The 23,059-nt window shown below is 48.6% G+C and overlaps 1 protein-coding gene across 2 annotated transcripts in view; it reads left to right on the top strand.

The window, feature by feature from the left end:
• The window catches only part of DYSF (dysferlin), a gene marked incomplete at its 5' end in the record, with an annotated part of 306,191 nt that overhangs the window by 248,247 nt on the left and 34,885 nt on the right, over positions 1–23,059 (top strand). For both annotated transcript variants that reach the window (XM_084626184.1, XM_084626183.1), the window contains 8 exons: positions 1,908–2,063; positions 4,086–4,177; positions 7,265–7,435; positions 8,122–8,264; positions 11,133–11,272; positions 13,874–13,962; positions 14,370–14,465; positions 16,596–16,737. In XM_084626184.1, the coding sequence (XP_084482310.1) occupies positions 1,908–2,063; positions 4,086–4,177; positions 7,265–7,435; positions 8,122–8,264; positions 11,133–11,272; positions 13,874–13,962; positions 14,370–14,465; positions 16,596–16,737 (1,029 nt within the window). The remainder of the gene's footprint in view (positions 1–1,907; positions 2,064–4,085; positions 4,178–7,264; positions 7,436–8,121; positions 8,265–11,132; positions 11,273–13,873; positions 13,963–14,369; positions 14,466–16,595; positions 16,738–23,059) is intronic.

Raw genomic sequence — 23,059 nt, 5'->3', positions numbered from 1 at the left:
GCTCTGGGACCCTCGCACTTCGCAAGGTCCTCCATCCAGAGCCCAGACACCTACACAGCAATGAAGCAGCCCCAAAGCCCGAGTCCCGTGAGCTCGAGTTGGCTGGCATGGGCCAGCTGCGGGATGCTAGTTGTTGTGTAGACACACCTGGTGTGTCTCAAAAGCCTGTCTCACCAACGGACGTTGGTTCAATAAAAACCAGACCCACCTTGTCTCTCTGACATCATTTGTCAAAATTGTAGCAGCATTTTTCTTACTTGGCTTGTCTGTAAATTTAGATTATTATCGATGGAAATACTTTTTGTTGGTTTCTGTGTGTCCGGTGAAATAGATGTTTATCGGCATTTACCAATAAGAATCAAACACTTCCATGTCGAAGTGTGGACAAACCCCTGGTCACCTCTAGAGCCCATGTTATGGATAAGATGTTAAAGTCTTGATGCAATGGCCTGTTGTTATTTATTTGTATTACAATAACACCTAGAAGCCCTGGTCTGCTCCACCCCATTGTGCTAGGAGCTGTACAAACAGAGAACAAACAGACAATCCCTGCCCCAAAGTTCTTACAATCTAAGTAAGAAGAAGTTGCACTTAACACCACTGTAGTGTGGCTGGCAGAGGGCAGCTGCTGTGTTTCACTTAGAGGGGGCAGCATTTCAGTGGTGGGCAAGTGATTCTCCATAGTGTGTGTGGGAGAGAGAATGTGCATTGTACACTGTCACCAGAGTGCTTTAGGATCCTGCCGAATGAAAAATTTTGTAGAAGCAGACTGGATTGGTGCTTACTAGGATGAAAGATTTATTATTAGCACCCCCATGGAGAACTGGTCATAACAGTATACAAACAAACGCAATCAGAGTAAGGTCTGACTGCCTTATCCCCTGGCGATGGCTACATTCTGAACTGATACAGGTTTAGACATAATCCGTGTGGAAAATCACATCTGGAGTCAGCACTGCCTGTGGCTGACTGGGTCAAAACAATGGCGCATCTTTCTTCCCTGGGGTGGGGACAGCATGTGTGTGAGAGAGCTGCCAGGCTGTCTACGCAAGTGCTTGGAGCCAGTCCCTTCAGGGCACTCACTCCACTGGTCTCTCTTTGAATGGCTCTGTAGCAAATGATGCTTTGTGCATGTAAAGCACCTTTTCATCTGAGGATCTCGGCGCCTTAAAAACATTAAGAGCTCAGTTCTCATTTGCACTAATGGTCCTTTGCACCATTCTGGCAGCGTAAGGGGACAAATGACAGCAGCTTAAATGAGAATCAAGATCCAAGTAATTCTGCCTCAGATGTCCCTTGCATAGTAATTAAGAGCATATAGGATATGTCTACACTGCAAATAGACACCTGCGACTGGCCCATGCAGGCTTGCAGGGCTCTGGGCTAAGGGGCTGTTTAATTGTGGAATAGACATTCAGGCCCGGGCTGGCATCTGGGCTCTAGGACTCTGCTAAGGGGGAAGGCCCCTCTTGCGTGCCCGAGTCAGCTGGCATGGGCCAGCCATGGCTGTCTAACTGCAGCGTAGACTTACCCTTTGGCATCACTTTACCTATCTACTACTGACTCGCGGCCCCCTCTGGGTTGAAACACCGTAGCTGTTTAACAGCTTTAGGACAGGAAGTGAAGGATCGCGCCCGCATTCAGTGTGGCACTCTGTCCCCCTCTGGTGGTGTGCGGGACACAGAAAGAAGTTGCGGAGCTTGCTGTCTCTTTAGCTCAGGCAGCAGAAGGGTACACGTAAAGATTCTGAGGTTCCACCCTTCCTGCTGACGTCCTGCCTGGGGATGTGGTGTTACACAAGCAGCATTGCACTGATTTGCCCTGAGTTCAGTCAGTTGCCAGCTGTTAGCATTTGTAGTGTAACACGCCCGTATGTGCACACATGTGGATGCTCAATGTCTTCTCAGGGCTCGTTCAAAATGTACCCCCTCCCGGATGACCCAAGTGTGCCGGTCCCACCACGCCAGTTCCATCAGCTCCCAGCCAAAGGACCCCAGGAGTGTCTCATCAGGGTCTACATCATCCGTGCCTTTGACTTGCAACCCAAGGACTCCAATGGAAAGGTATCCTTCAGGGGAGCACCTGGGAGATGTGGCAATGAGGCTGAGGGCAGAAATCGCGGAGTGGAATTCCATGGCCTGTGTCAGGAGTGGCAGAAACACCCTAAAAAACGGGGGAGGGGGCACAGGTGTCTGAACCATCCCTTCTCCCTGGGGCCTCGCCCTCATACCACCCATTCCCCCTGAGGCCCTACCCTTGTTCCGCCCCTTTCCCCGAGGCCACGCCCTCACACTGCCTCTTCCTCCAAGACCCCGCTCTTGTGGTGCCTCTTTCTCCCAAGACCCCAACCCCGCTCGCTTCTCTCTGCTCCCTCCCCCTGTTGCTCACTCTTCTGACCTAGGCATCTAGGAAGAAACTAACACCAACTTGCTCTTCAAAGTGCCTTTTCCATGGTTCTGAAGCCCCAGGGCCTCAGCTCTCCTGTATTGTTGTTGGGCTTTTCAATAGGGCGGGATGCAATATCCAAATTCATTTCTGGCCAAAATTTCAAAGGAAGCGAAAATTACCTTCAAAAAATTTTTTTTTGCAGAAAACTTCAGAAACACCCTTTTTTTTTTTTGGATAAAAATTTAAAATGAAAAGAAAATTGGTTTTGGTTCAAACGAAAAATTTCCATTTTGTTTCTGCTTTTAAAAATGACAAAAAACATTTTCTGAAACTCCCTCCCCGCTCGCCCTGGAAATGGTTAAAAAATGGAGAGAAGGAAAGGGAGGAAAAACCAAAAATGAAAATCGATTTTTTTTTTCAGTTTTCAAAAACTGAAACAAAACGAAAACTTTCCTTTCCTTAGAGGAACTTTCCTTCAAAGAATTTCAGTGAAATCAGAAGTGTTTTGGGTGGGAAAGCCATTTTCTGTCAAAAAAAGAAATCATTAGAGGTTCAACCATCTCCCCTTCCCAGCATGCTCTGATTCTTCCTGCCTGATGCGGCCAGGAGAAAACTGGCCGCTTCTTACTCAGTGCCCGTGTTCCTTGTGTGTCTTTGAGTTACGTCTTCTGACTTAGCTAACTGAGGGCTTCTCCATCCTTCCCTTCTAAAAAAACTTGTGGGACAGTGAAAACGCCCTGAGGATCTCAGCATGGGTTCTTCCCTCGGCTATTATCTCCCTGGGAGAAGGCCATTTGCTGATCTGAAACAAAGTAAGGGGATGTGTCCCTTTAAGAGTGGGGTCATGCATAGTGTAACCCACAAACCTTCTGGGTGTGGTGCTCTGTCCCATCTAGTGGCACCTAGACGACTTAGAGCTTAATGAGTCTGCTACAGCGTTAGCTAAAGGTCATGTGGCTTTTAGCTTATGCAGTAGAGGTTCACGCATTTAGCTCCAGAGGTCCCAGGTTCAATCCTGCCCACTGACGACCAAGGTCTGTCGGTGTTACATAAGCACTGACTTTGATTTTTCCCCAGGAGTGCTCCACCCCTGCTCCGCCTTGAGGCCCCACCTCACTTTGCCCCCTTCCCAGAGGCCCCACCCTTGCTCTGTCTCTTCCTGCCCCTGCTCCAACCCTCCCTTGAGGACCTCGCCGCTCACTGCTCTCTGCCCTCCCTCAAGTGCCTCCCCCAGCCGCCAAACAGCTGATTGGCAGCCTTGCCAATCAGTGGTGGCTGGTGGGTGCTGATCACCCACTATTTTTTCCCCATGGGTGCTTGAGCCCCAGAGCACCCATGGAGTCGGCGCCTATGGGGTAATGAGATCTAAAAGGCAACTCTGTTAAGCCCCTTCTATGCTGCCCCCTCAGTTGCTCATCCCCACTGCCTGTCCATGGGCAGGCAAGGCCTGGCACAGGGGTTGCAGCTGGATCAGCCAGTGCTAACACCTTTGGGAATTTGTTCTGAACAGCAAAGGGCCAGATTCCGCCCCCCCTTGCTGATGTGGGGTGTTACGCAAGGGTCTGTTCATGGAATAAGGGGTTGATCCATATGACTAAGGGTGGCAGAATCTGCTCCTTAGTGATGAGTATTGTTGTTGAAGATGAGTCTGTAGCAGCCCCACCTCCTCTGTTGTTTCTTTCCTCCTGTCTCTGTAGTGTGACCCCTATGTGAAGATTTTGGTGGGAAAGAAATCCATAAATGACCAGGACAATTACAACCCATGCACGCTGGAGCCCGTCTTCGGAAAGTATGTTTCTCTTTCGCTTCAGTTCCAGATGGGGATGGTGGGACTTGCCTCCCAAGGCAGGATCACAAGCAGACCAGAAAGAGCAGGAAAAGGAGAGGAAGGCAAAGGCTGGTGTCAGAGAGCACAGATGGTCTTGTGACTAAGGCAGTGCTTTGGGACTTGCAAGGTTTTAGTTCAGTTCCTGACTCTGTGTGATCCTGGGCGAGTCATTTACTCTCTGTTCTTTGTCTGTGAAATAGCGGTAATAATGCTACATAAGAACGGCCATCCTGAGTCAGGCCAGTGATCCATCTAGCCCAGCATCCTGGCTTCCGACAGTGGCTGGTGCCAGGTGCTTCAAAGGGAATGAACAGACCAGGGCGGTTACTGAGTGATCCATCCCCTGTCATCTAGTCCCAGCATCTGGCAGTCAGAGGTTTAGGGAGCATAGTTTTGCATCTCTGATCATCTTGGCTAATAGCCATTGATAAACCCATCCTCCATGAACTTATCTCATTCGTTTTTGAACCTGGTTATACTTTTGGCCTTTAAAAACATCCCCTAGCAACCAATTCCACAGGTTGGCTGTGCGTTGTGTGAAGAAGTACTGCCTTATGTTTGTTTTAAACCCGCTGCCTGTTAATTTCATCAGGTCACCCCTGGTTTGTGTGTTATGCGAAGGGGTAAATAGCACTTCCTTGCTCACTTTCTCCACACCTTTCATGATGTTATAGACCTCCGTCAGTTATCTGCATTGTGTCTTTAGCGCTATAAGGCCTTCAGCTCATGGGCCATCCCTTTACTGTGTGTTTGAATGGCCCATAACACAATGCTGATCTGCTCTCAGTTAGGGCATTAGATGCTACCATGATACATGTAATAATACGAACTCGGCTATCCACAGCAAGCTCCTCAAGCCGAGGGTAGGGTCTCTTTTGCCAGGCTTGGCTTCCAGCCAAAGACCAGTCTAGACAGAGTTCTGCACCTACCACCCCGTCGCGAAGACGAGACGGAAAACCCAGGTCCCGGCTGCTCATGGCTATTAAAGCTCCCATTTCACAAGAATAACCCTGGGATCCTGGCTGTTTTCCAGCTTGGCCAATTACGATTTGCTGACCTGAATTCCTCCTGCTGCTTTAATGGGAGGCACAATCACTCACTTCCCCTCCTAAAAGCTGCTGCAGAGTGGTGGGAGCGCTGTTAAAAGGGCATCGCATTCCACCGTGGAGGCAGCCACGTTTCAGCTGCAGGTGAAGTGACTCCCAGACACAATGGGCCAGATCCTGGCCTTCGGTGTAAACCAGGACTGACTCCACATGGAAGTCAGTGAAGATCAGTGAGGTAAGGCCAGCGTGAGTGAGATGAGAATAAGGCCCATCCTAATGCATGTGCATGTGTGTATATGATGTAAAGGGAGAGTGAGGACCATCTCCATTGACTTCAGCAGAGCTCTATCAGTTTACATCAGCTGAGGATTTGGCCCCAGTGACTCCAGTAGAGCTACACCAATTTACACCAGCTGGGGAGCTGAGCCAGAGAGTTTAGGAAATTCTTTGGGATGCTTCTGGAAGAAAGACACGCTCCCACCCCCCATTTTAAAGTAAGGTATTATAAGAACATAAGAACGGCCAGACTGGGTCAGACCAATGGTCCATCTAGCCCAGTCTCCTGTCTTCCGACAGTGGCCAATGCCAGGTGCCCCAGAGGGAATGAACAGAACAGGGAATCATCAAGTAATCCGTCCCCTGTCGCCCATTCCCAGCTTCTGGCAAACAAAGGCTAGGGACACCATTCCTGCCCGTCCTGGCTAATAGCTATAGATGAACCTATTTTTAACCCGATTATAGTCTTGGCCTTCACAACATCCTCTAGGAAGGAGTTCCACAGGTTGACTGTGCATTGTGTGAAGAAATACTTCCTTTTGCTTGTTTTAAACCTGCTAATTTAATTTGGTGACCCCTAGTTTTTGTGTTATGAGAAGGAGTAAATAACACTTCCTTCTTTACTTTCTCCACGCCAGTCATGACTTTATAGCCCTCTAGCATCTCCCCCGTTAGTCGTCTCTTTTCCAAGCTGAACAGTCCAACTCTTATTAATCTCTCCTCATACGGAAGCCGTTCCATACCCCCAATAATTTTTGTTGCCCTTTTCTGAACCTTTTCCAATTCCAATATATCTTTTTTGAGATAGGGTGACCACATCTGCACACAGTATTCAAGGTGTGGGCTTATCAGGGATTTATATAGAGGCAATATGAGATTTTCTGTTTTATTATCTATCCCTTTCTTAATGATTCCCAATGTTCTGTTCTGGGAATTATCATCTGTTATTATCTGTTAATCTGTTATTCTTCTGGGGCCACTATTCACGAGTGATCCCCAGCTCTCCTCTAGTTGCTTTCCATCTGTAGATCGCAAAGCGAGTCAGGACCATTCCCATTTTGTGGATTGGGAAAGTGAGGCACAGGGAGGGAAAGCAGGCTTGCTCAAAGTCACACAGAACGCCAGCAGCTGACCTGGGCATAGAACCAGGGTCTCCCATGGCCCAGTCCAGTAGCTCACTGCTCTGATCAGGCACGGTGAGGCAGTGGCGAGACAGGCAGGCCGATAAGCCTGCGTTGTTCTGTCATGTGATGGAGGGTGGAAGACATGAGGTCTGTTTCCACTGGGTTGTCTGTCCTAAGAGGTGATCAACAACAGACCCCGGGAAAAGCCACTCGCCCCCAGTTCTTCTCTCTGTCGTGGGTGGTTGTGCCTCATGGCTGGAGCAGGAGTCGCTAATCAGGAATTGGAGCCCAGGGTCAGAACCGGAGTCAGAGGCCAGGTGCCAGAGCCAGGGTCACAGGTGAGGAGTCGGAGCTGAGGAACAGGACCGGGTTACCTGTATGAAGGCTGGGAACAAGCAGGCCCAGGAGCTATCGCAACGCCGGGCGACTGTTTTGAGCAGCCACTGAACTGCTGCTGCTGGGCTTAAGAGCCGGTCTGCTGCCTCTTCTCACCAGTCGGGAGGTGCACCCGTCAGGCAGCCGACGCCAGGCCAGCTGCCCAGAGACTGGCTCGGCTGCAGGCCCTGATCCCTGACACTCTCTTGCTTTTCCCCTTTCCACAGGATGTTTGAGCTGACCTGCACTCTGCCTTTGGAGAAGGACCTGAAGGTCGCTCTCTACGACTATGACCTCTTGTCGAAGGATGAGAAGATTGGCGAGACCGTCATAGACCTGGAGAACCGGTTCCTGTCAAAATTCGGCGCCCGGTGCGGCCTGCCCCAGACCTACTGCATGTAGGTACTTCTGATAGCTCAGGTGGCACTGAACTGCCCTGTCGGGGAGACGTGGCTGGGTCAAGGAGGGAAGATATCCAGCACCATCCTGGGCACCTGCATCTGTTGTGGTATCAGCACACCGACATGCCCAGGAGAGGCGCTGCCAGGGGAGCTTTGTGTCAGAACATCACCTTCACGCCATGCAATGCCTCCTGGGCCCTGCGTGGCTGGCCCCAAAACCCCAAGAGCTTGCCACGAGCACGTGGGAGTCACCCTGCCAAAACCAGGGTCATCCTGCAGATATTGGGATGGGGGGAGGTCCCTACAGCTTGAAATGTCTCAGCTACTGGGGCTCCCCCCATCTCCCTTGGGAGACGGTCAGGTCCAGCCTGAGGTTTCCTCTGCCTATTCTGGGGGAGATTCACCCGCAAGCAGGGTGAAATGTGCTGTGTAAGGCCATAACGAGGATCCCACTGTGCCTAGGTCTGTCCCCTGGAACAGCTCCTCTCCCGCCGTGCTGCTTCCACCCTCAGCTCCTTGCTGGCTCTTAGAGTTCAGATTGGGTTTCTTTAAAAAATATCCTGGCCTCATTCGCCCCCGCTGCAGTTCTGCCGCAGCCCCGGCAGTTGCCCCAGGAACAGTCGTGGCCCTTGGAGGTGGGATGTATTTTACAACACTTTGTTCTTACTAACGTCTTGCTTCAGTTCTGGACCCAACCAGTGGCGAGACCAGCTCCGACCTTCCCAACTGCTCCATCTCTTCTCCCTGCAACGCAACTGCAAAGCTCCCATCTACAAGCCAGACCGGGTCATATTCAGGGAACAGGAGTACATCCTCTCTGAGTTCGGTAAAGGAGTCTCCTTGCATCCATAAACCTTTCCCACTCCCCCTCCTGTTTACTGCACTGGAGACTGGCAGCACGTGAAACAGGGTGGCGAAACTGATGAGTGAAGATGAACAGTCAAGCTGATTTACAGTGACAGCTTCAGCTCATGTTGTCTCTGATCTGAAAACCCACATGGCCAGCCCAAAGGAGCCATCAGCATTATAGAATCTGGAGTGCTCCTATCAGCTCCACGAACTGCAGCCCAGATCGAGGCCCTATTGTGCTAGGCACTGTACATACACATAGGGCCAGTCCCTGCCCCAAAGAGCTCACCGGCTAAACAGATTAGACAGCCCAAGAGTGGGAGAAAGGACGAATGGTCCTGTTCCTTTTATAGAGGTGGAACAGAGAGATGAAGTGACTTTCCCAAGGTGCTGTAGGGACTCTGTGGTATACTCAAGAATTGAACCCAGAACTCCAGTTCAATGCCTTAACCACAAGGCCATCCTTCCATCAGCTTAATACCTTCTGTAACTGTAGCAAACCATGGCCAAACGCATATAGACACCACTCTCATCAGGAGGAATTAGAGCCTGGGCCTTCAGCTGCACAAATGCAGGCCTTTAGCCCTTGAGTTGCAGAAAATCTGCAACTGGACTTGCTGGGTATAGCCACTAGAGAGCGACAATATCACATACACCAGGCCAGCGTAACACACCCTTACCTTTATCATCATACAGCTTGAAAGGCAGTAGCATTGTAGCTACAACCGTGTGTGCCCAGGTGGCCATCTCTGATTTCGAGGGCAATCCGCTGTGGTATACACATGAATGGTATTTCTGTGCACGGTTGAAATCTACCAGGATTCACCATCTTGCCAGGAGGGTGGAATTCCTCCTCTTTGGACTCAAAACGGTGCATTTCCGTCCAGCCGAAGAGGCGAAATCGCACCATGCAAATATGTAGGGGTGCCAAAAGGTGTCAGTTTCCTCATAAGGTCTGACAAGCGCAAAGGGTTGTGTGATCACGCAGCTGCGCTTTGCTTGCACGGGCTGAGATTGGTGCAGCGACCTGGGGTACGTAGCAGAAATACAAAGCACTCCCAAATGTTTTAGGGTTTTGCTGCACAGACCCCGCTTGGAAGGAGCTAGGAAGCAGCCACTTCTTCACAGCCTCCTGTTCTGCGTCAGGTTTTCGCCAAGTGCTGGAGAGGTGTTAAGTTGAGGGGGGCTCGTCTCTCCCCACCCCAGCCTGCCTTTCACCTTGCTTTCTTTTAATGGCAATCACTTCAAAACCAGAACAAAGCTTGGGTGTTTGACCTCAGCGAGATCTGGAAACCAGCTGTGTGTGCAGAGCAGTGTCAGATGTGAACCTGGCGGGGCATAAAGTGAAGCCATTAAATACGAGAGCAGGGGTTTTACAAGCATTGTGCCCAGACCATTATTTCATAACCCCCACATTGTTGGTTTCAGAGAGAGGTTTTTATTTCTGAGCCTCACACACATACACACCCAAGCCAGGTTTCCAGGACTTGGGACGAATCCCATGTGTATGAAGTTTAACCACTTCAAGGCACTGCCAAGAAAGAAGCTGGGATATATCACCTGAAAACAGCAGAGCTGTAATAATATTGATATAGCGCATTTCATTTCAAAGGCCCTCAGGGTGCTTTGAACCGACTCTCAGCTCTGCTGAAGTGCAGCCACCTCTGGAGTGGAGGACTCCAGCAAATCAGTGCATAGATATGTGGAGAGGGAAAGTTTTGGGTGAGGACAATTGGATACACTCCCTCCTCTTCCATAAAATGATGAGGGATCTTTAATGTCTGTGCAGAGCAGACCAGGACCAAAGTTGTTAGATCTTGTCCAATAATAGCAGACAATGCACCTTTTCCCAAGGATAAGGGACGGAGAAGGGAGCTGTGACTGAAACATGATTCAGAAGGTAGGAAGCTTCTGGCATTCATTGCATGAGGGTCAGCAGAGGTCAGCACAATGGAGGAACGTTCTGTGCTGGCCTCTTGTGAAAATCTCATCAGAAATATCACAGGGGGCAAATGGGTGTTTGTATGTAATCACTAGGGGCCAATTCACCTCTCCAGTGGTTAGGACGTTAACCTGGGACTTGGGAGACCTGGGTTGGATTCTTTGATCTGCCACAGACTCCCCGTGTGACATTGGGCCAGTCACTTAGCCTCTCTGTGCCTCAGTTTCCCCATCTGTACAACGGGAACAGGGCCCTGCCCTGTCTCACGGGGTGTGTGTGAGGATAAATACAGTAAAGTGTGTGAAATACTGATAAGTGCTATGGAAGAGCTGAGTTGCTCCTTATTCAGATCAATGCCAGGAGAGAAGACCCTGACCCGGGTACAAGCCGTGATCTCACTGGTTTCAGCAGTGCCCCTCCGCAGCCCTCGGCACGTTAGAAAGATGGGTTAAACTGACCCAGTTTGAACCATGTTGATCAAACCTTAACAAAAATATATGCAGACCTCCGAGCAAACTCCCCCAAATGGTCCTGTTCACCTTCCCATCTCCAGCCACTCTACCCTAAACCAGCGCTGGCAGGGCGGCTTTTCATCAGATGCGGGACCTGGTGGGACAAAGAGGACTGTGGCTTTCAGAGCTGAGCATCCCTCACCAAGCATGCCCCCATCCGTCCCCCTCCAGCCAGCTCCCTCCTGGTCCAAGCAGCAGGCTGCTAGCTCGTGTGCCCCAGATTGTCACAGCGCCCATGAGACGGGCTTCTGGACTCACGCTGACCCAGGGTAGTCCATGGAGTGACCCGGGGGTAAGCCGCAGTGTGAGATCAGAATCGGGCCCCAGGTCGGTGATGGAGCCATGAAGTGCATTCAGTAACCTCGCTCGCTGTCTGATCTCTCTGTGGCAGAGGATGGCAAGCCCCTCAACCCGCACCTGGGAGCGCCGGAGGAGCGGCTCGCCCTGTACGCGCTGCGGAAGCAGGGCCTGGTGCCTGAGCATGTGGAGACGAGGCCTCTCTACAGCCCGCTGCAGCCTGAAATTGAGCAGGTAGGAGCCACAGGGATGTCAGTGACCAAGCCTGAAACAGAGCTTTTCTACTGGTCCAGCAGCAGCCTGCTCAGAAGGGGCCCCTGGCAAAGGGTCTGCCATGCATCACGGGTTCATACTGGGCTGTCAAGGATCAGGCTTCTGATGACCCTGGCAGTGCCTTTCTACGCCATGAGCAGCTGCATCTTGTGCATGCATCCACCAGGGGGTGCTAGGCTTCCCCTGTGTATCAAACAAGAACCAATCATGGCCTGATCCCGCAAAGCGTTTCTCCTGCAGAGTAATCCCATTGGACAGGTGGCCTTGCTGTCAGTGAGGACTGCTTGCCGTGGGGACAGGGATTGCAGGAGGTGGCCATGGGTATGAGTGGGTGATGCCCGAATAGATCCATTACACAGATTTCCACCAAACTCTTCGGACCAGCGCTAGTCTATAACCCACTAAGTAACGATGGGCACTTCCGTAGTATTGAGCAGACAGCGATGCCTATAACACCCTGGGAGCAGACTATTGCCTGCCCTTTGCAGATGGTGGGGATGGGGGTTAAAGACTTTCTCATGGCCACAGAGGCGCTTTCAGGTTTAGGACCTAGCATTTCCTGGCCACGCTGTCTCTCCAACCACTTTTTTCCCTCTGGTGGAGCATGCTGACTACAATAGCACCTGAATCTTATTTACTGATGTGCCAATAGCAGGCTCTGCTCTGTTACAGCAGCCTTTAGAGAGGCCAGCCAAGGTCAGGGGCTGTACAAACACATAGCGATAGACACTGTCTGCCCCAACAAGCTCACAATCTCAATAGAGAAGGATTACAGGACAAAGAGAGGTGCAGGGACATGACCGAGGTCATGCAGCAGGTTAGTAGGTGAACCAAAATTAGAACCCAGGGCTCAGTCCTCTAGGCTGCGTGACATTGTTGTAGACACAACAGCAGAAGAGATGGTCCTTGGCTTGCGGAATTTATAATCAGACTAAACTCTGTTCTGTTAACTCCTTTCTAAACATTGTTTCAGAGTAGCAGCCGTGTTAGTCTGTATTCGCAAAAAGAAAAGGAGTACTTGTGGCACCTTAGAGACTAACCAATTTATTTGAGCATAAGCTTTCGTGAGCTTTCGTGAAGTGAGCTGTAGCTCACGAAAGCTCATGCTCAAATAAATGGGTTAGTCTCTAACGTGCCACTAGTACGCCTTTTCTTTTTTCTAAACATTGTACTGCCCATGCGGCGCTTCGTACTTTTGGCTAGAACTATGATGAGCAGAGTTGTTTTTTCTGGTCTCCCCTGGTGAGCAGAACCAGAAATCTTGGGAAGAAGCCTGAGCTCAGGCGGTTGGATAAGTCTTGAAGGATCCTCCAGATCTTGGGCAGTTTGCCCATTGCCACCCCCACAGAACTAATGTGGACCAAATCCCGAGAAGCGCTGGTTCCATGGAATTCAAGCAGGTTGCAGGTACTCAGCACCTCTCAGGATTTGTACCAAGGATCAGTAGAAGGATTCACTCTGGCTCTTCTCATCAGTTGTGAAGAAACTGGGCCCAGGGAGTCCACGGGGCAGCTCCTCTGGAGTTCCCAAAAGGAAGGCTCTGGCCCACTGTTTTAAAGCTAGGAGATAGAATGTGTGCACTTGTTTCCAGTAAGTTATACGCTGGGTTTTCAAAGGGCAGGTCTACACTAGAAGCATCTCCTGCTGACATAGCGCTGGTGTGGACAGCGTTTAGGTCGCTGTAACTTGTGTTGTTCAGGGGGTGTCTTTTTCACACCCCTGAGCGATGTAAGTTAGATCTGCTTAAGCAGTAGTGGAGACCTGCCCAAAGTTTGCTACCGTTTCCTGTTGCGTGAAGATTTTTCATGGCGTCCCCCCACCCCAAAGCCATTTATGATGGGCTGATTTTCAAAGTCAATAAGTTTTATGCCCTTGACACTGCACAGTCAAATGTCCCTAGATTCTTCCTTGCACCCATTCCCAACAACATCAAAAAGTAACAGGCCATATCCCCAGCTGGTGTTAATCTATCTAGCACCATTGAGTCAATGAAGCTACTACACCCTTTGACACCAGCAGAGCATCTGACCCAATGTAGGTAGATTCAGTCATAGAGTTTAAGGCCAGAACACACCATGACATCATCTACTTTGAGCTCCTCTGTATCCCAGGCTCGTACATTTCACCCAGGTATTGAGCCCAGTAACTTGTGTTTGGCTAATGAGTATCTTCCAGAAAGAGATCCAGTCTTGATTTGAAGACATCAAGAGATGGAGGGAGAATCCATCACTTCCCTTGGTAGTTTGTTCCAATGGTTAACCACCCTTATTTCAAAATGGGGGCCTTTTGGAAGCTAAGCCAGCCGGTTCTTGCTCAGCCTCTCTCTATTAAATGAAAGAGCCGTTTCGTACGCTGTATGTGCTCCCCGGGAGGGTACTTTGCTTCAGCTCCCAGATCTGTTTGCTGAAATAAGAAGTGGGCTCCTTGCCATTGTCGAAAATAAATCTCCTCCTGCCTTTGAGCTCTTTCATTGTTTTGAGTCGATATTTCCATGAACACATCAAACAAGGAGAGTGACGTTAACCCAGTTCCTAGACCTCACAGCTGTTTGTTTCATTACAGGGAAAGCTACAGATGTGGGTAGACTTGTTTCCAAAGTCTCTGGGTCCGCCTGGACCTCCGTTCAACATCATGCCGCGCAGAGCAAAGAGGTGACTTGGTTTTTGTTTCTTGCTGGTGTGTGAGCTCCCTGTCGGGGATGCTGATGGAATAGACCACATTATCTGGTCACTTACACAAAGAAATAGTGGCTGCTTGCACGTTCTGCCCAGGGAATCGTAATGCACATGTCAGAGGAGATATGAGTGCTTGGAGCGTTCTCCTGCCCTAACTGCCTACAGCCATATGCTTCTAAAGCATCCTTTAGCCCAAACTCTCCTGGGTGACTTTACACCCAGGGAGATTTCTCACATGAGTGAAAGTTACAGGATCAGACCCTTTGCATCTGAGCTATTCTGCAAGCAAAGTGCCTTTAAATATAGCCTTAACTTCCTTCCATTTTAGACCATGGTTTTTATTCCATTCTGATGTCTCGGTGTGTGGTGGGGGGATATTTCAGGTTCTTCTTGCGCTGCATTATCTGGAACACCAAAGACGTGATCCTAGATGACCTCAGCATCACTGGAGAGAAGATGAGCGACATCTACGTGAAAGGGTAGGCGATCCCGCTGCTTCAGGCTATGTTAGTGATGTGTCAATGTGTTACAGATCAGCAAGGAAACAGTTAACTATTGCGACATTCAGGTGGTCTTCATTGGGCATCTGAGTGAACCCCTCACTGAGATAAATGGGGCAAGTTCACACCTCTGCGAGCTGTTGTTCCAGGCTCTTTGCAAACACCAGTGCATTAGCTACAGTCACTTCACATTTCTGCGGTTTTCTTTGCAACCGTAACAGCTGAGATTCTGAAGGACAAGATAGCAACTTGAGAGAGGTGCTAGTATGTTGTATTGCTGGACACCAGCCCAACTGAAGCCTCATCCATGGCATGGATTATGCATGTGTTGTATACAGAGCTAGTCTTGTTTACATAGCTGCCTTTTTGAAATTCCTTTTCCTGGACAAAAATGTGGCAGCTGGCAGTAACTCCTCTGGCACGTTTTCCCTTCTCTGTCTGACTCCATTTATGTTTTATCTTGTGTAAAATAGTGCGATCACAGCCAAGGGAGTTACTTATTTTGTACGTTCTTGGTTTTATGAACAGGAAGAGGGAGGATTTTGAAACAGACTGTAAATCCCTTTTTTACAATCCCAATTTTCCTCCTGTAAATCCAAAATGCACACGGCTTACCTGGTATTTGCATCAAGTTCATTGTTGTCAATTCTAGCCAAGAGGTTCCATACGTTTTGGAGTTTGGAATTAGCAGAGTGGGGCGGGATAGCATTGGGGAAGTGGGAATATCTAAAGTTTGATCAAGCCCCCCCGCCCGCCTGGTTTTTTATCATTCCCAACAAACATACAGATCACCCATTGCTGTAAATGAGCTAAATGCTTTGCCCAGCCATCATTTGCCATGTCTTCCCAAGATGGGGTAATCAACATTCCTGCATGACACTGGCTCCTATAAAGCCAATCCCACATGACACATAAGTGATTTGGCACTGTGCCCTATGGTACAAAGGCACCTCTGTCACAAGTCAGACTAGTGACTATGTGTGACTCCTAGTTGGCCTCCTAACTAGAGCTCAGAGGCTACTGTGATGGGCTGGGTCCTTATAAGCAGGCAGATGAGATAGATCACAATCAGGGCCCTAATACCTCAAATAAATAACAGTGCGTTTTGTTTGCAAGAAGCTAAACTGCTATTTATTATCTGTATCAAAGAAGCACCTAGAGCCCCAACAGAGACCAGGGCCCCATTGTGCCAGGCATGATGGTTCTTGTTAGCACCAGTACAGATATGTCTAGAAATACATTAAGGGCTGGTACAAAGAGGACGGTGATCAGCTGTTCTCCATGCCCACGGAAGGTAGGCCAAGAAGTCATGGGCTTAATCTGCCGCAAGGGAGATTTAGGTTAGCTACTAGGAAAAGCTTTCTAATGTAAGGATGATTAAACACTAGAATAGGCTTCCAAGGGAGGTTTGTGGAATCCCCATGACTGGAGTTGTGAAGAACAGATTAAACAAACAGCTGTCAGGGATGATCTAAGCTTACTTGATTCTGCCTCAGCGCAGGGGGCTGGACTTGACGACCTCTGAAGGTCCCTTTCAGCCCCACATGTCTATGATTCTATGACAAGGAGATTTTTTTATTTCTAATTTTGTATTAAATTTTATACTAAATAAATGCATAATTTTGTATTAAAATTTCCTACAGAAAGTTATTTTGCAATTACTGACCAAAACTGTCAAAGCTAAAGTTAGGCTCCCTTATGTAGGTAGGTCCCAGGTCATTTAGGACTTTGTAGGTCAAAAACATCTTAAAACCAGTTGGAAGCCAATAGGTAACCAATGGGCAATATGCCAATCATTATTCCTTCAAAAAGAAAAGGAGGACTTGTGGCACCTTAGAGACTAACAAATTTATTTGAGTATAAGCTTTCGTGAGTTGCATCCGATGAAGTGAGCTGTAGCTCACGATAGCTTATGCTCAAATAAATTTTAGTCTCTAAGGTGCCACAAGTACTCCTCTTCTTTTTGTGGATACAGACTAACATGGCTGCTACTCTGAAACCTGTCATTATTCCTTCAGTCATCTTTATATCTGCACCCATCAGTTTTGAGTGAGTTGCTCAAAGATCCTTTGTTTTCATTTCATTACTCAGTGCCTTTGTATTTTGCAGTTGGATGATTGGCCATGAGGAGAACAAACAGAAGACCGATGTGCATTACCGGTCTATGGGAGGCGAAGGGAATTTCAACTGGAGATTTGTCTTCCCCTTTGACTACCTTCCCGCTGAGCAAGTCTGTCACATTGCTAAAAAGGTAAGCTTCCTACATCCGCTTAGTTATAGTCCTTGGGGGACTGACTATACTTCTTGTTAGAGACAAGGTATTTGAGGCAATATCTTCTACTGGACCAACATTTGTTGCTGAAAGAGAAAAGCTCAGAAGCATGGTCCAGTAAAAGAATTACCTCATACATCTGGTCTCGTATCCTGGAACCAGTATGGCTACAACAACACCACAAACAACATGTGCTTGTTCTACACAGCAAACAACATATTGAAGTTATGCAATGATATGCCTGCCATTGATCTGTTTTTACATGGGAATGATGGGGGTGAAGGGAGGATTAGTGACACTTCTTTCCTTCTGGCCTTCGAATCAATGAATCAGTGGGTTACACAACAGCAGTGGTTAAGGGGTTAGAGCAGGAGTTCTCAAACGTCATTGCACCGTGACCCCCTTCTGAGAACAAAAATTACTACATTACCCCAGGAGTGGGGACAGAAGCCTGAGCCTGCCCGAGCCCCACTGTCCTGGGTTGGGGGGCCAAAGCCCAGGCCCCACTGCTCCAGGCAGGGGGTCCAAAGCTGAAACCCAAGGGCTTCAGCCCCAGGCAGGGAGCCTGTAACCTGAGTCCTACCACCCCGGACTGAAGCCCTGGGGCTTTTGCTTCAGCCCTGGGTGGTGCGGCTCAGGCTTCAGCTTCAGTCCTGGGTGGTGGGGCTTGGGCTTTGGCCCCGGGCCCCAGCAAGTCTGAGCCAGCCCTGGTGACCCCATTAAAATGGGGTCACAATCCACAGTTTGAGAACCGCTGGGTTAGAGGGACTGACTCTCGAGAAGGGGTTCTGGACATATGAAGTAGTGCTAGTAAAAGACAGCCACAAGGGGGATCAAACAGACCTTCAGAGGGCACTCGACTTACCTCATGTGTGCCCAGCTGTAGCAGTGAACCCCGAGATGAGGAAATTGTCATCACGTATCCTGAATTGGGGCCAAATATACAATGACAGTCCTCAGCAGTGTGCTGCTGATCAAGCTACAAATAGTCAATTATCTTCATAACATGGGTTGGCAAAAGTGAAGGGAGGGAAGAGCCTACAGATATTGGAAGGGGATATAAGAGTCAGGGAAGCCTAGGAGCAGGCAGGGGTGTGTGGGTGGGTAGAGCTAGACATGCTGGGATTAAATTAAGGAAAATGAAGGCAGAATATCCAGGAATACGTTCATGGGTGGGGGGTGGGGTGAGATCTATTCTACTTTGCCCCACCTCTCCTACCCCAGTTCTCCCGAGAAGTTTTTTTTTAAGGTCCCATCTCTCTCTGCAGGAACTGGCTTGCTTTGGGGTATCATCATGTAACCACAGGCCTCCTGGGTGGGGTGTTCTGTCCCTTGTAGTGGCACGGAGACCACTTAGAGAGAGAGATTGAGTCTGCTCTACAGCCTTAGCTAAGGGCCACATGGCTTTTAGCTCATGCAGCAGAGGCTCATGCATTTAGCTTCAGCGGTCCCAGGTTCGATTCTGCCTGCCGATGACCAGGATCTGTCGCCGTTACAAGGGGGAGCTCATCTGGGATTTCCACTGGGAAGTCTCTGAAGCTCGGGATGTGCTTCCTCAGCTAGGGGAAGTATGTAACACCACACACCTCCTGGGTGTGGTGTTCTGTCCCTTCTAGTGATGCTGAGACCACTTAGAGAGAGAGGGAGAGAGATATTAATGAGTCTGCTCTACAGCCTTAGCTAACAGCCATAGGGCTTTTAGCTCATGCGGTGGAGGCTCATGCATTTAGCTCCTGAGGTCCCAGGTTTGATCCCACCTGCTGATAACCAGAGTCTGTCGGTGTTACAGTTACAAACTCCAATACTGAATTAATCCCCCCACAAGAGTTCTTGCCTCCATCACACTGCCCTTCCAGTAAGAACTTGGTCTCTGTGTGCATTCAGCCATTGGTCTCTCTGCCTAAGAAAGCTTATTGGGGTGTGGCCTTTGCCTAGATGTGAGCTAGATTAGGAGCCACTCTTCCAATTCCCTTCACAGGAAAATAACTTTCTGGAGTTAGATGGATTGGAGCCAGGGCTTTGGTGTGAAAGACTCCTTAGTTCCATTACCAATCCCCTGAGCTAGCCAGCCCCTCCACCCACCGCTTCAACCCCCCGTGAAGGTGCCCAGTTTCAATGCGAATCACTGGATACTTAAGATGATTGACAGAATCATACCTCTACCCATTTCACGCTTCATGTTAAACAAATCAAAAGTACAGTGTGTAGCACATTCAATTATCCCCTTTGAAAAAGCAAAGCCCCCCCAATAAACCCTTTAAGAAAATACATCCCACTGTGCCGATATTGATTCTCCTCCGACCACATGTCTGCCAACACTGTATCAGAAAATAAACAGCTTGTAAAATAGCTCTGTAGAGGCAAAAATAACGAATGAAAAGCCATGCTTTGTGTTTGCAGGACACATTCCACTCTTTCAATTTTTGATCTCGCCATGTGCTGTTTGAACTCCAGGTTCATTACTGCTGCTGTAAAAAGCCCATGCACTGATCTTTAAATACAGCCATAGAAAGCGGAATTTAAATCAAAATGGTCAGACAGCAAATTCTAAGCAGCTAAAAGCCACCTGCGCCCAGGCTTCCTGGAGGTGGCATTTGAGCTGAAAGTGCTGCAGAGAAGAGTGCCGGCACTGGCTTTCCACTCCTTTGTTTGTCCTGGAGCTACACGCTCTGTTAGTTAATCCACAAAGAACCTTGAGCTCCCCATTGAGAGATGGACCTCGGAATGCAAAATTCAGATCCGGATTGCAAATATTCACCCTAAAATTGAGGGAAAATCAAATGAAGAGGTTTGCATAAGGCTAGTCTCTGCTTGTAATAGCGTAATGAAACATCAAAGGTAGAGATGCATACAGGTCCGTTGAATCATCTTCCTCATTCCTCTGCCAATGCAAAATTGGTTCCTACAGACTTTCCTCCAGGGCTTTGGCTAGTTTTGTTTTAAACAATGAGCTTTCTGCTACTTCCCTTGGGAGTTTACTCCGCAGATTAATGGATCTCACCCATAGAAAATGTCCTAAACTCACCCTGCATGTTCTTCTTCTACTTCCCCTTCATTTTGTGTGATTCTTGATTTAGTTGGGGATTGGTCCTGCTTTGAGCAGGGGGTTGGACTAGATGACCTTCTGAGGTCCCTTCCAAACCTGATATTCTATGATTCCATGATTCTTCTATAGCAGTAGGCTCCGAAGACCTAGACAAGGGCTGGGTGCTATATAAACATATAAGGAGACACCACCCCTACTTCAATCTTATTTAAGATAAGACACAGGAAGTGGATATAACAAATGAGAGTGGGTAGTTGGGGTGGGAGCAGGTGGATAACAGTGCTAAGAATAAGTGGTTATGTAGGATACCCAGAGGCATGACTTGATGGTTGTGAGACATTTAAATGTAGGATGTGTATGTAAATTAATACACCCCCAGTTTAACAAAGTGCATCAGCACATGTTTAAGTCCCTGTTGAAGTCCTCTGCTTGAATGCTTTGCTAAATCAGGGCCCAGATATAGCAGCAAACTTGACCGGCTTTCTATGTAGCCATTATCAGTTGGCAGTTTCCTGTAGGCATCATGGTAGTGGTGGGTCTTAAGATGGATTTGAAGAGAAGCAGGGAGCGGCACTATGGACTAGTGGAAAAAGTGGGCAAGAAGGAGACTTACATCCAGAGGCTTGTTTTTTCCCCATGACTCCTAACTATACCCATGTCCAGCCCTCACCCTACCTCGCTTCCTTGAAAGTTGTTTTCACCAAGTAATTCCTGTCGATTCACTGCCATTTGTTGATGTCTTCCTGGTAGTGACCGCCCAGGAGTGTTGTGGGCCAGAACCTCTTCTGGGGTAACTTGGCCATTGCATTCCATGGACCTAAGCAGATGTATGCCAGCCTGGGGTCAGGGAGAAGAGCCAGAGACTCTGTGAAGTCCATTAGGGACTTTGCTGTTGCTATTGATTCTATGTGGGAGGTGCTCTGCATTATAAAATCCTAAGACAAATCAGTAGACAGGCAGATCTGGCTCAGTATGCTCATCACACATTCTTTGGAGTTTATCCCTTGAGTTATGCGGACAGTTACCCATTTCCTTCCTCCTCATGAAAAATAACCAGAATTACAATTACTGCTGCTACAACACCATAGCTTTTTTCTCATGGTATATTGTGCTTTTCACCTTGAAAGATACCAAAGCTCCTTGAAGAACTTAGGTTCTGATCATACAAGGTGCTGAGCACCTTCTGTAGGATGCCAGGGAACCTCAGCTAACACTGGATTCATACATGGAGTGCCTGCAGGATCAGTGGCACATTCTTTAAAGCCCTTTCTTTTGAAAATGTTTGCATAGGGTCATGTAAATCATAGAATCATAGCAGATTAGGGTTGGAAGAGACCTCAGGAGGTGATCTAGTCCAACCCCCTACCCAAAGCAGGACCAACCCCAACTAAATCATCCCAGCCAGGGCTTTGTCAGGCCGGGCCTTAAAAAACTCATCAGATTTCTTCTGGCCCAATCCTCCAATTTGTCTAGGTCACTCAGGACCCTTTCCCTACCCTCGAGCGTATCTACTTCCCCTCCCCCCACCAGTTTAGTGTTATCTGTGAACTTGCTGAGGGTGCAATCCATCCCATCATCCAGATCATTAACAAAGATGTTAAACAAAACCAGCCCCAGGACCGAACCCTCGGGCACTCCACTTGATACCGGCTACCAACTAGACATCGAGCCGTTGATCACTACTCGTTGAGCCTGACAATCTAGCGTGCTTTCTAGCCAACTTTTCTTTCTTCTCATGATTAGAGCTGGTTGGAAAATCCAAGTTTATTCCTGCAACATAGTGTGCCCAAAACATTTTTGTTTGATATTTTTAGTGGAAAATTTTGATTTTTTTCAGTTGAAGAAAATTCAAACTGAATTTTGCATTTTGTTGAAATTTTCATTTCATTTTGGCTATCAAAAACTGGGATAAAAAACAGTAATTGATTTTCAGTATGGAGATTTCCCCCCCTCCTTTTTCTGCTTTCCTCCCTTCTTTTACAGTGGAAAAAAATAAGGGGAATGTAAAATACAGGAGACAAAGATGAGATGGTGGAACCTGAAAACTGAATATATTTTGGTTTTTGAAAAATGAAATGAAAATTTCAACTTGAAACAAAAAAATTCAGTTTGTTTCCATTGGAAAAATCAAAATTTTAATCAAATCTAACATTTCCATGTTGATGAAAAATATTTCAGTTGAAAAATTTCAACCAGCTCTATTTCTGATTATTGATTGTATTAATAATAAAAGAAACAAACATATACAGAAATGGATAACATAGCAAGAAAATGGAAGGCAAAAATGGGTGAACCGAAATGCCTGGCAATGTACGAGGAATATGATGTGCTAGACATTACTGAAAGATAGTGGAATAACAAAAGTCAACAAACACTCTGGTACCTGGCTATAAATTATATAGAAAGGACAGATTGTAAAGACTGAGGAATTAGCACTATGCCAAATACATTCCATAGACTGCAGTGAGACACAATTCCAGAGTATAGAGCACCATGCCATAGGGTCTGGAGAAGGGGTGAGCAAACCGAGGGCCACATCTGAGTGGGGAAATTGTATGCAGGGCTATGAATCAGGGCTGGGGCAGAAGATTGTGGTGTGGGAGGGAGTGCAGGAGCAGGGTCTTGGGGTGCAGGAGGGAGCTCCGGATAGGGGGTTTGGGTACAGGAGGGGTGAGGCAGGGGGTTCAAGGCAGGGGGTTTGGGGGCTCAGGGCACGGGGTTGGGGTGTGGGGTGCAGGAGGGGTTTGGGGTGTGGGCTCCGGCCCGGCGCCACTTACCTCGAGCAGTTCCGCGGTGGCAGCGGCGCGCAGCGGGGCTAAGGCAGGCTCCCTGCCTGCCCTGGCCCTGCGCCACTCATGGATGTGGCCAGCATGTCCAGCAGTGGCTCCTGGGGGTGGGGTGGGGCAGGCGGCTCTGCCGCGCACTCCCCTTGCCTGTGGGTACCACCCCCGCAGCTCCCATTAGCTGCGGTTCCCTGTTCCCGGCCAATGGAGCCCTCTGCCTGCCCCCTCCCCCAGGGGCCGCAGGGATGTGGTGCCGGCCACTTCCGGGAGCGGCGCAGGGCCAGGGCAGGCAGGGAGCCTTTCTTAGCCCTGCTGCACCATGGGGCTGGCAATCCCGTGGGCCAGATTGAAAGCTCTGATGGGCAGGATCTGGCCCATGGGCCATAGTTTGCCCTCCCCTGGTCTGGAGAATAAAAATCCCAAGTCTATAATTATTATTAATAATAAATAATTTATTTAACATTTAGAGAGT

This window comes from Lepidochelys olivacea, assembly GCF_965140295.1.
Source record: "Lepidochelys olivacea isolate rLepOli2 genome assembly, chromosome: 4".
Lineage (NCBI taxonomy): Eukaryota > Metazoa > Chordata > Testudines > Cheloniidae > Lepidochelys > Lepidochelys olivacea.
Note: the sequence above shows the minus strand (reverse complement) of the source record. Positions and strands in the feature narration are given on the sequence as shown.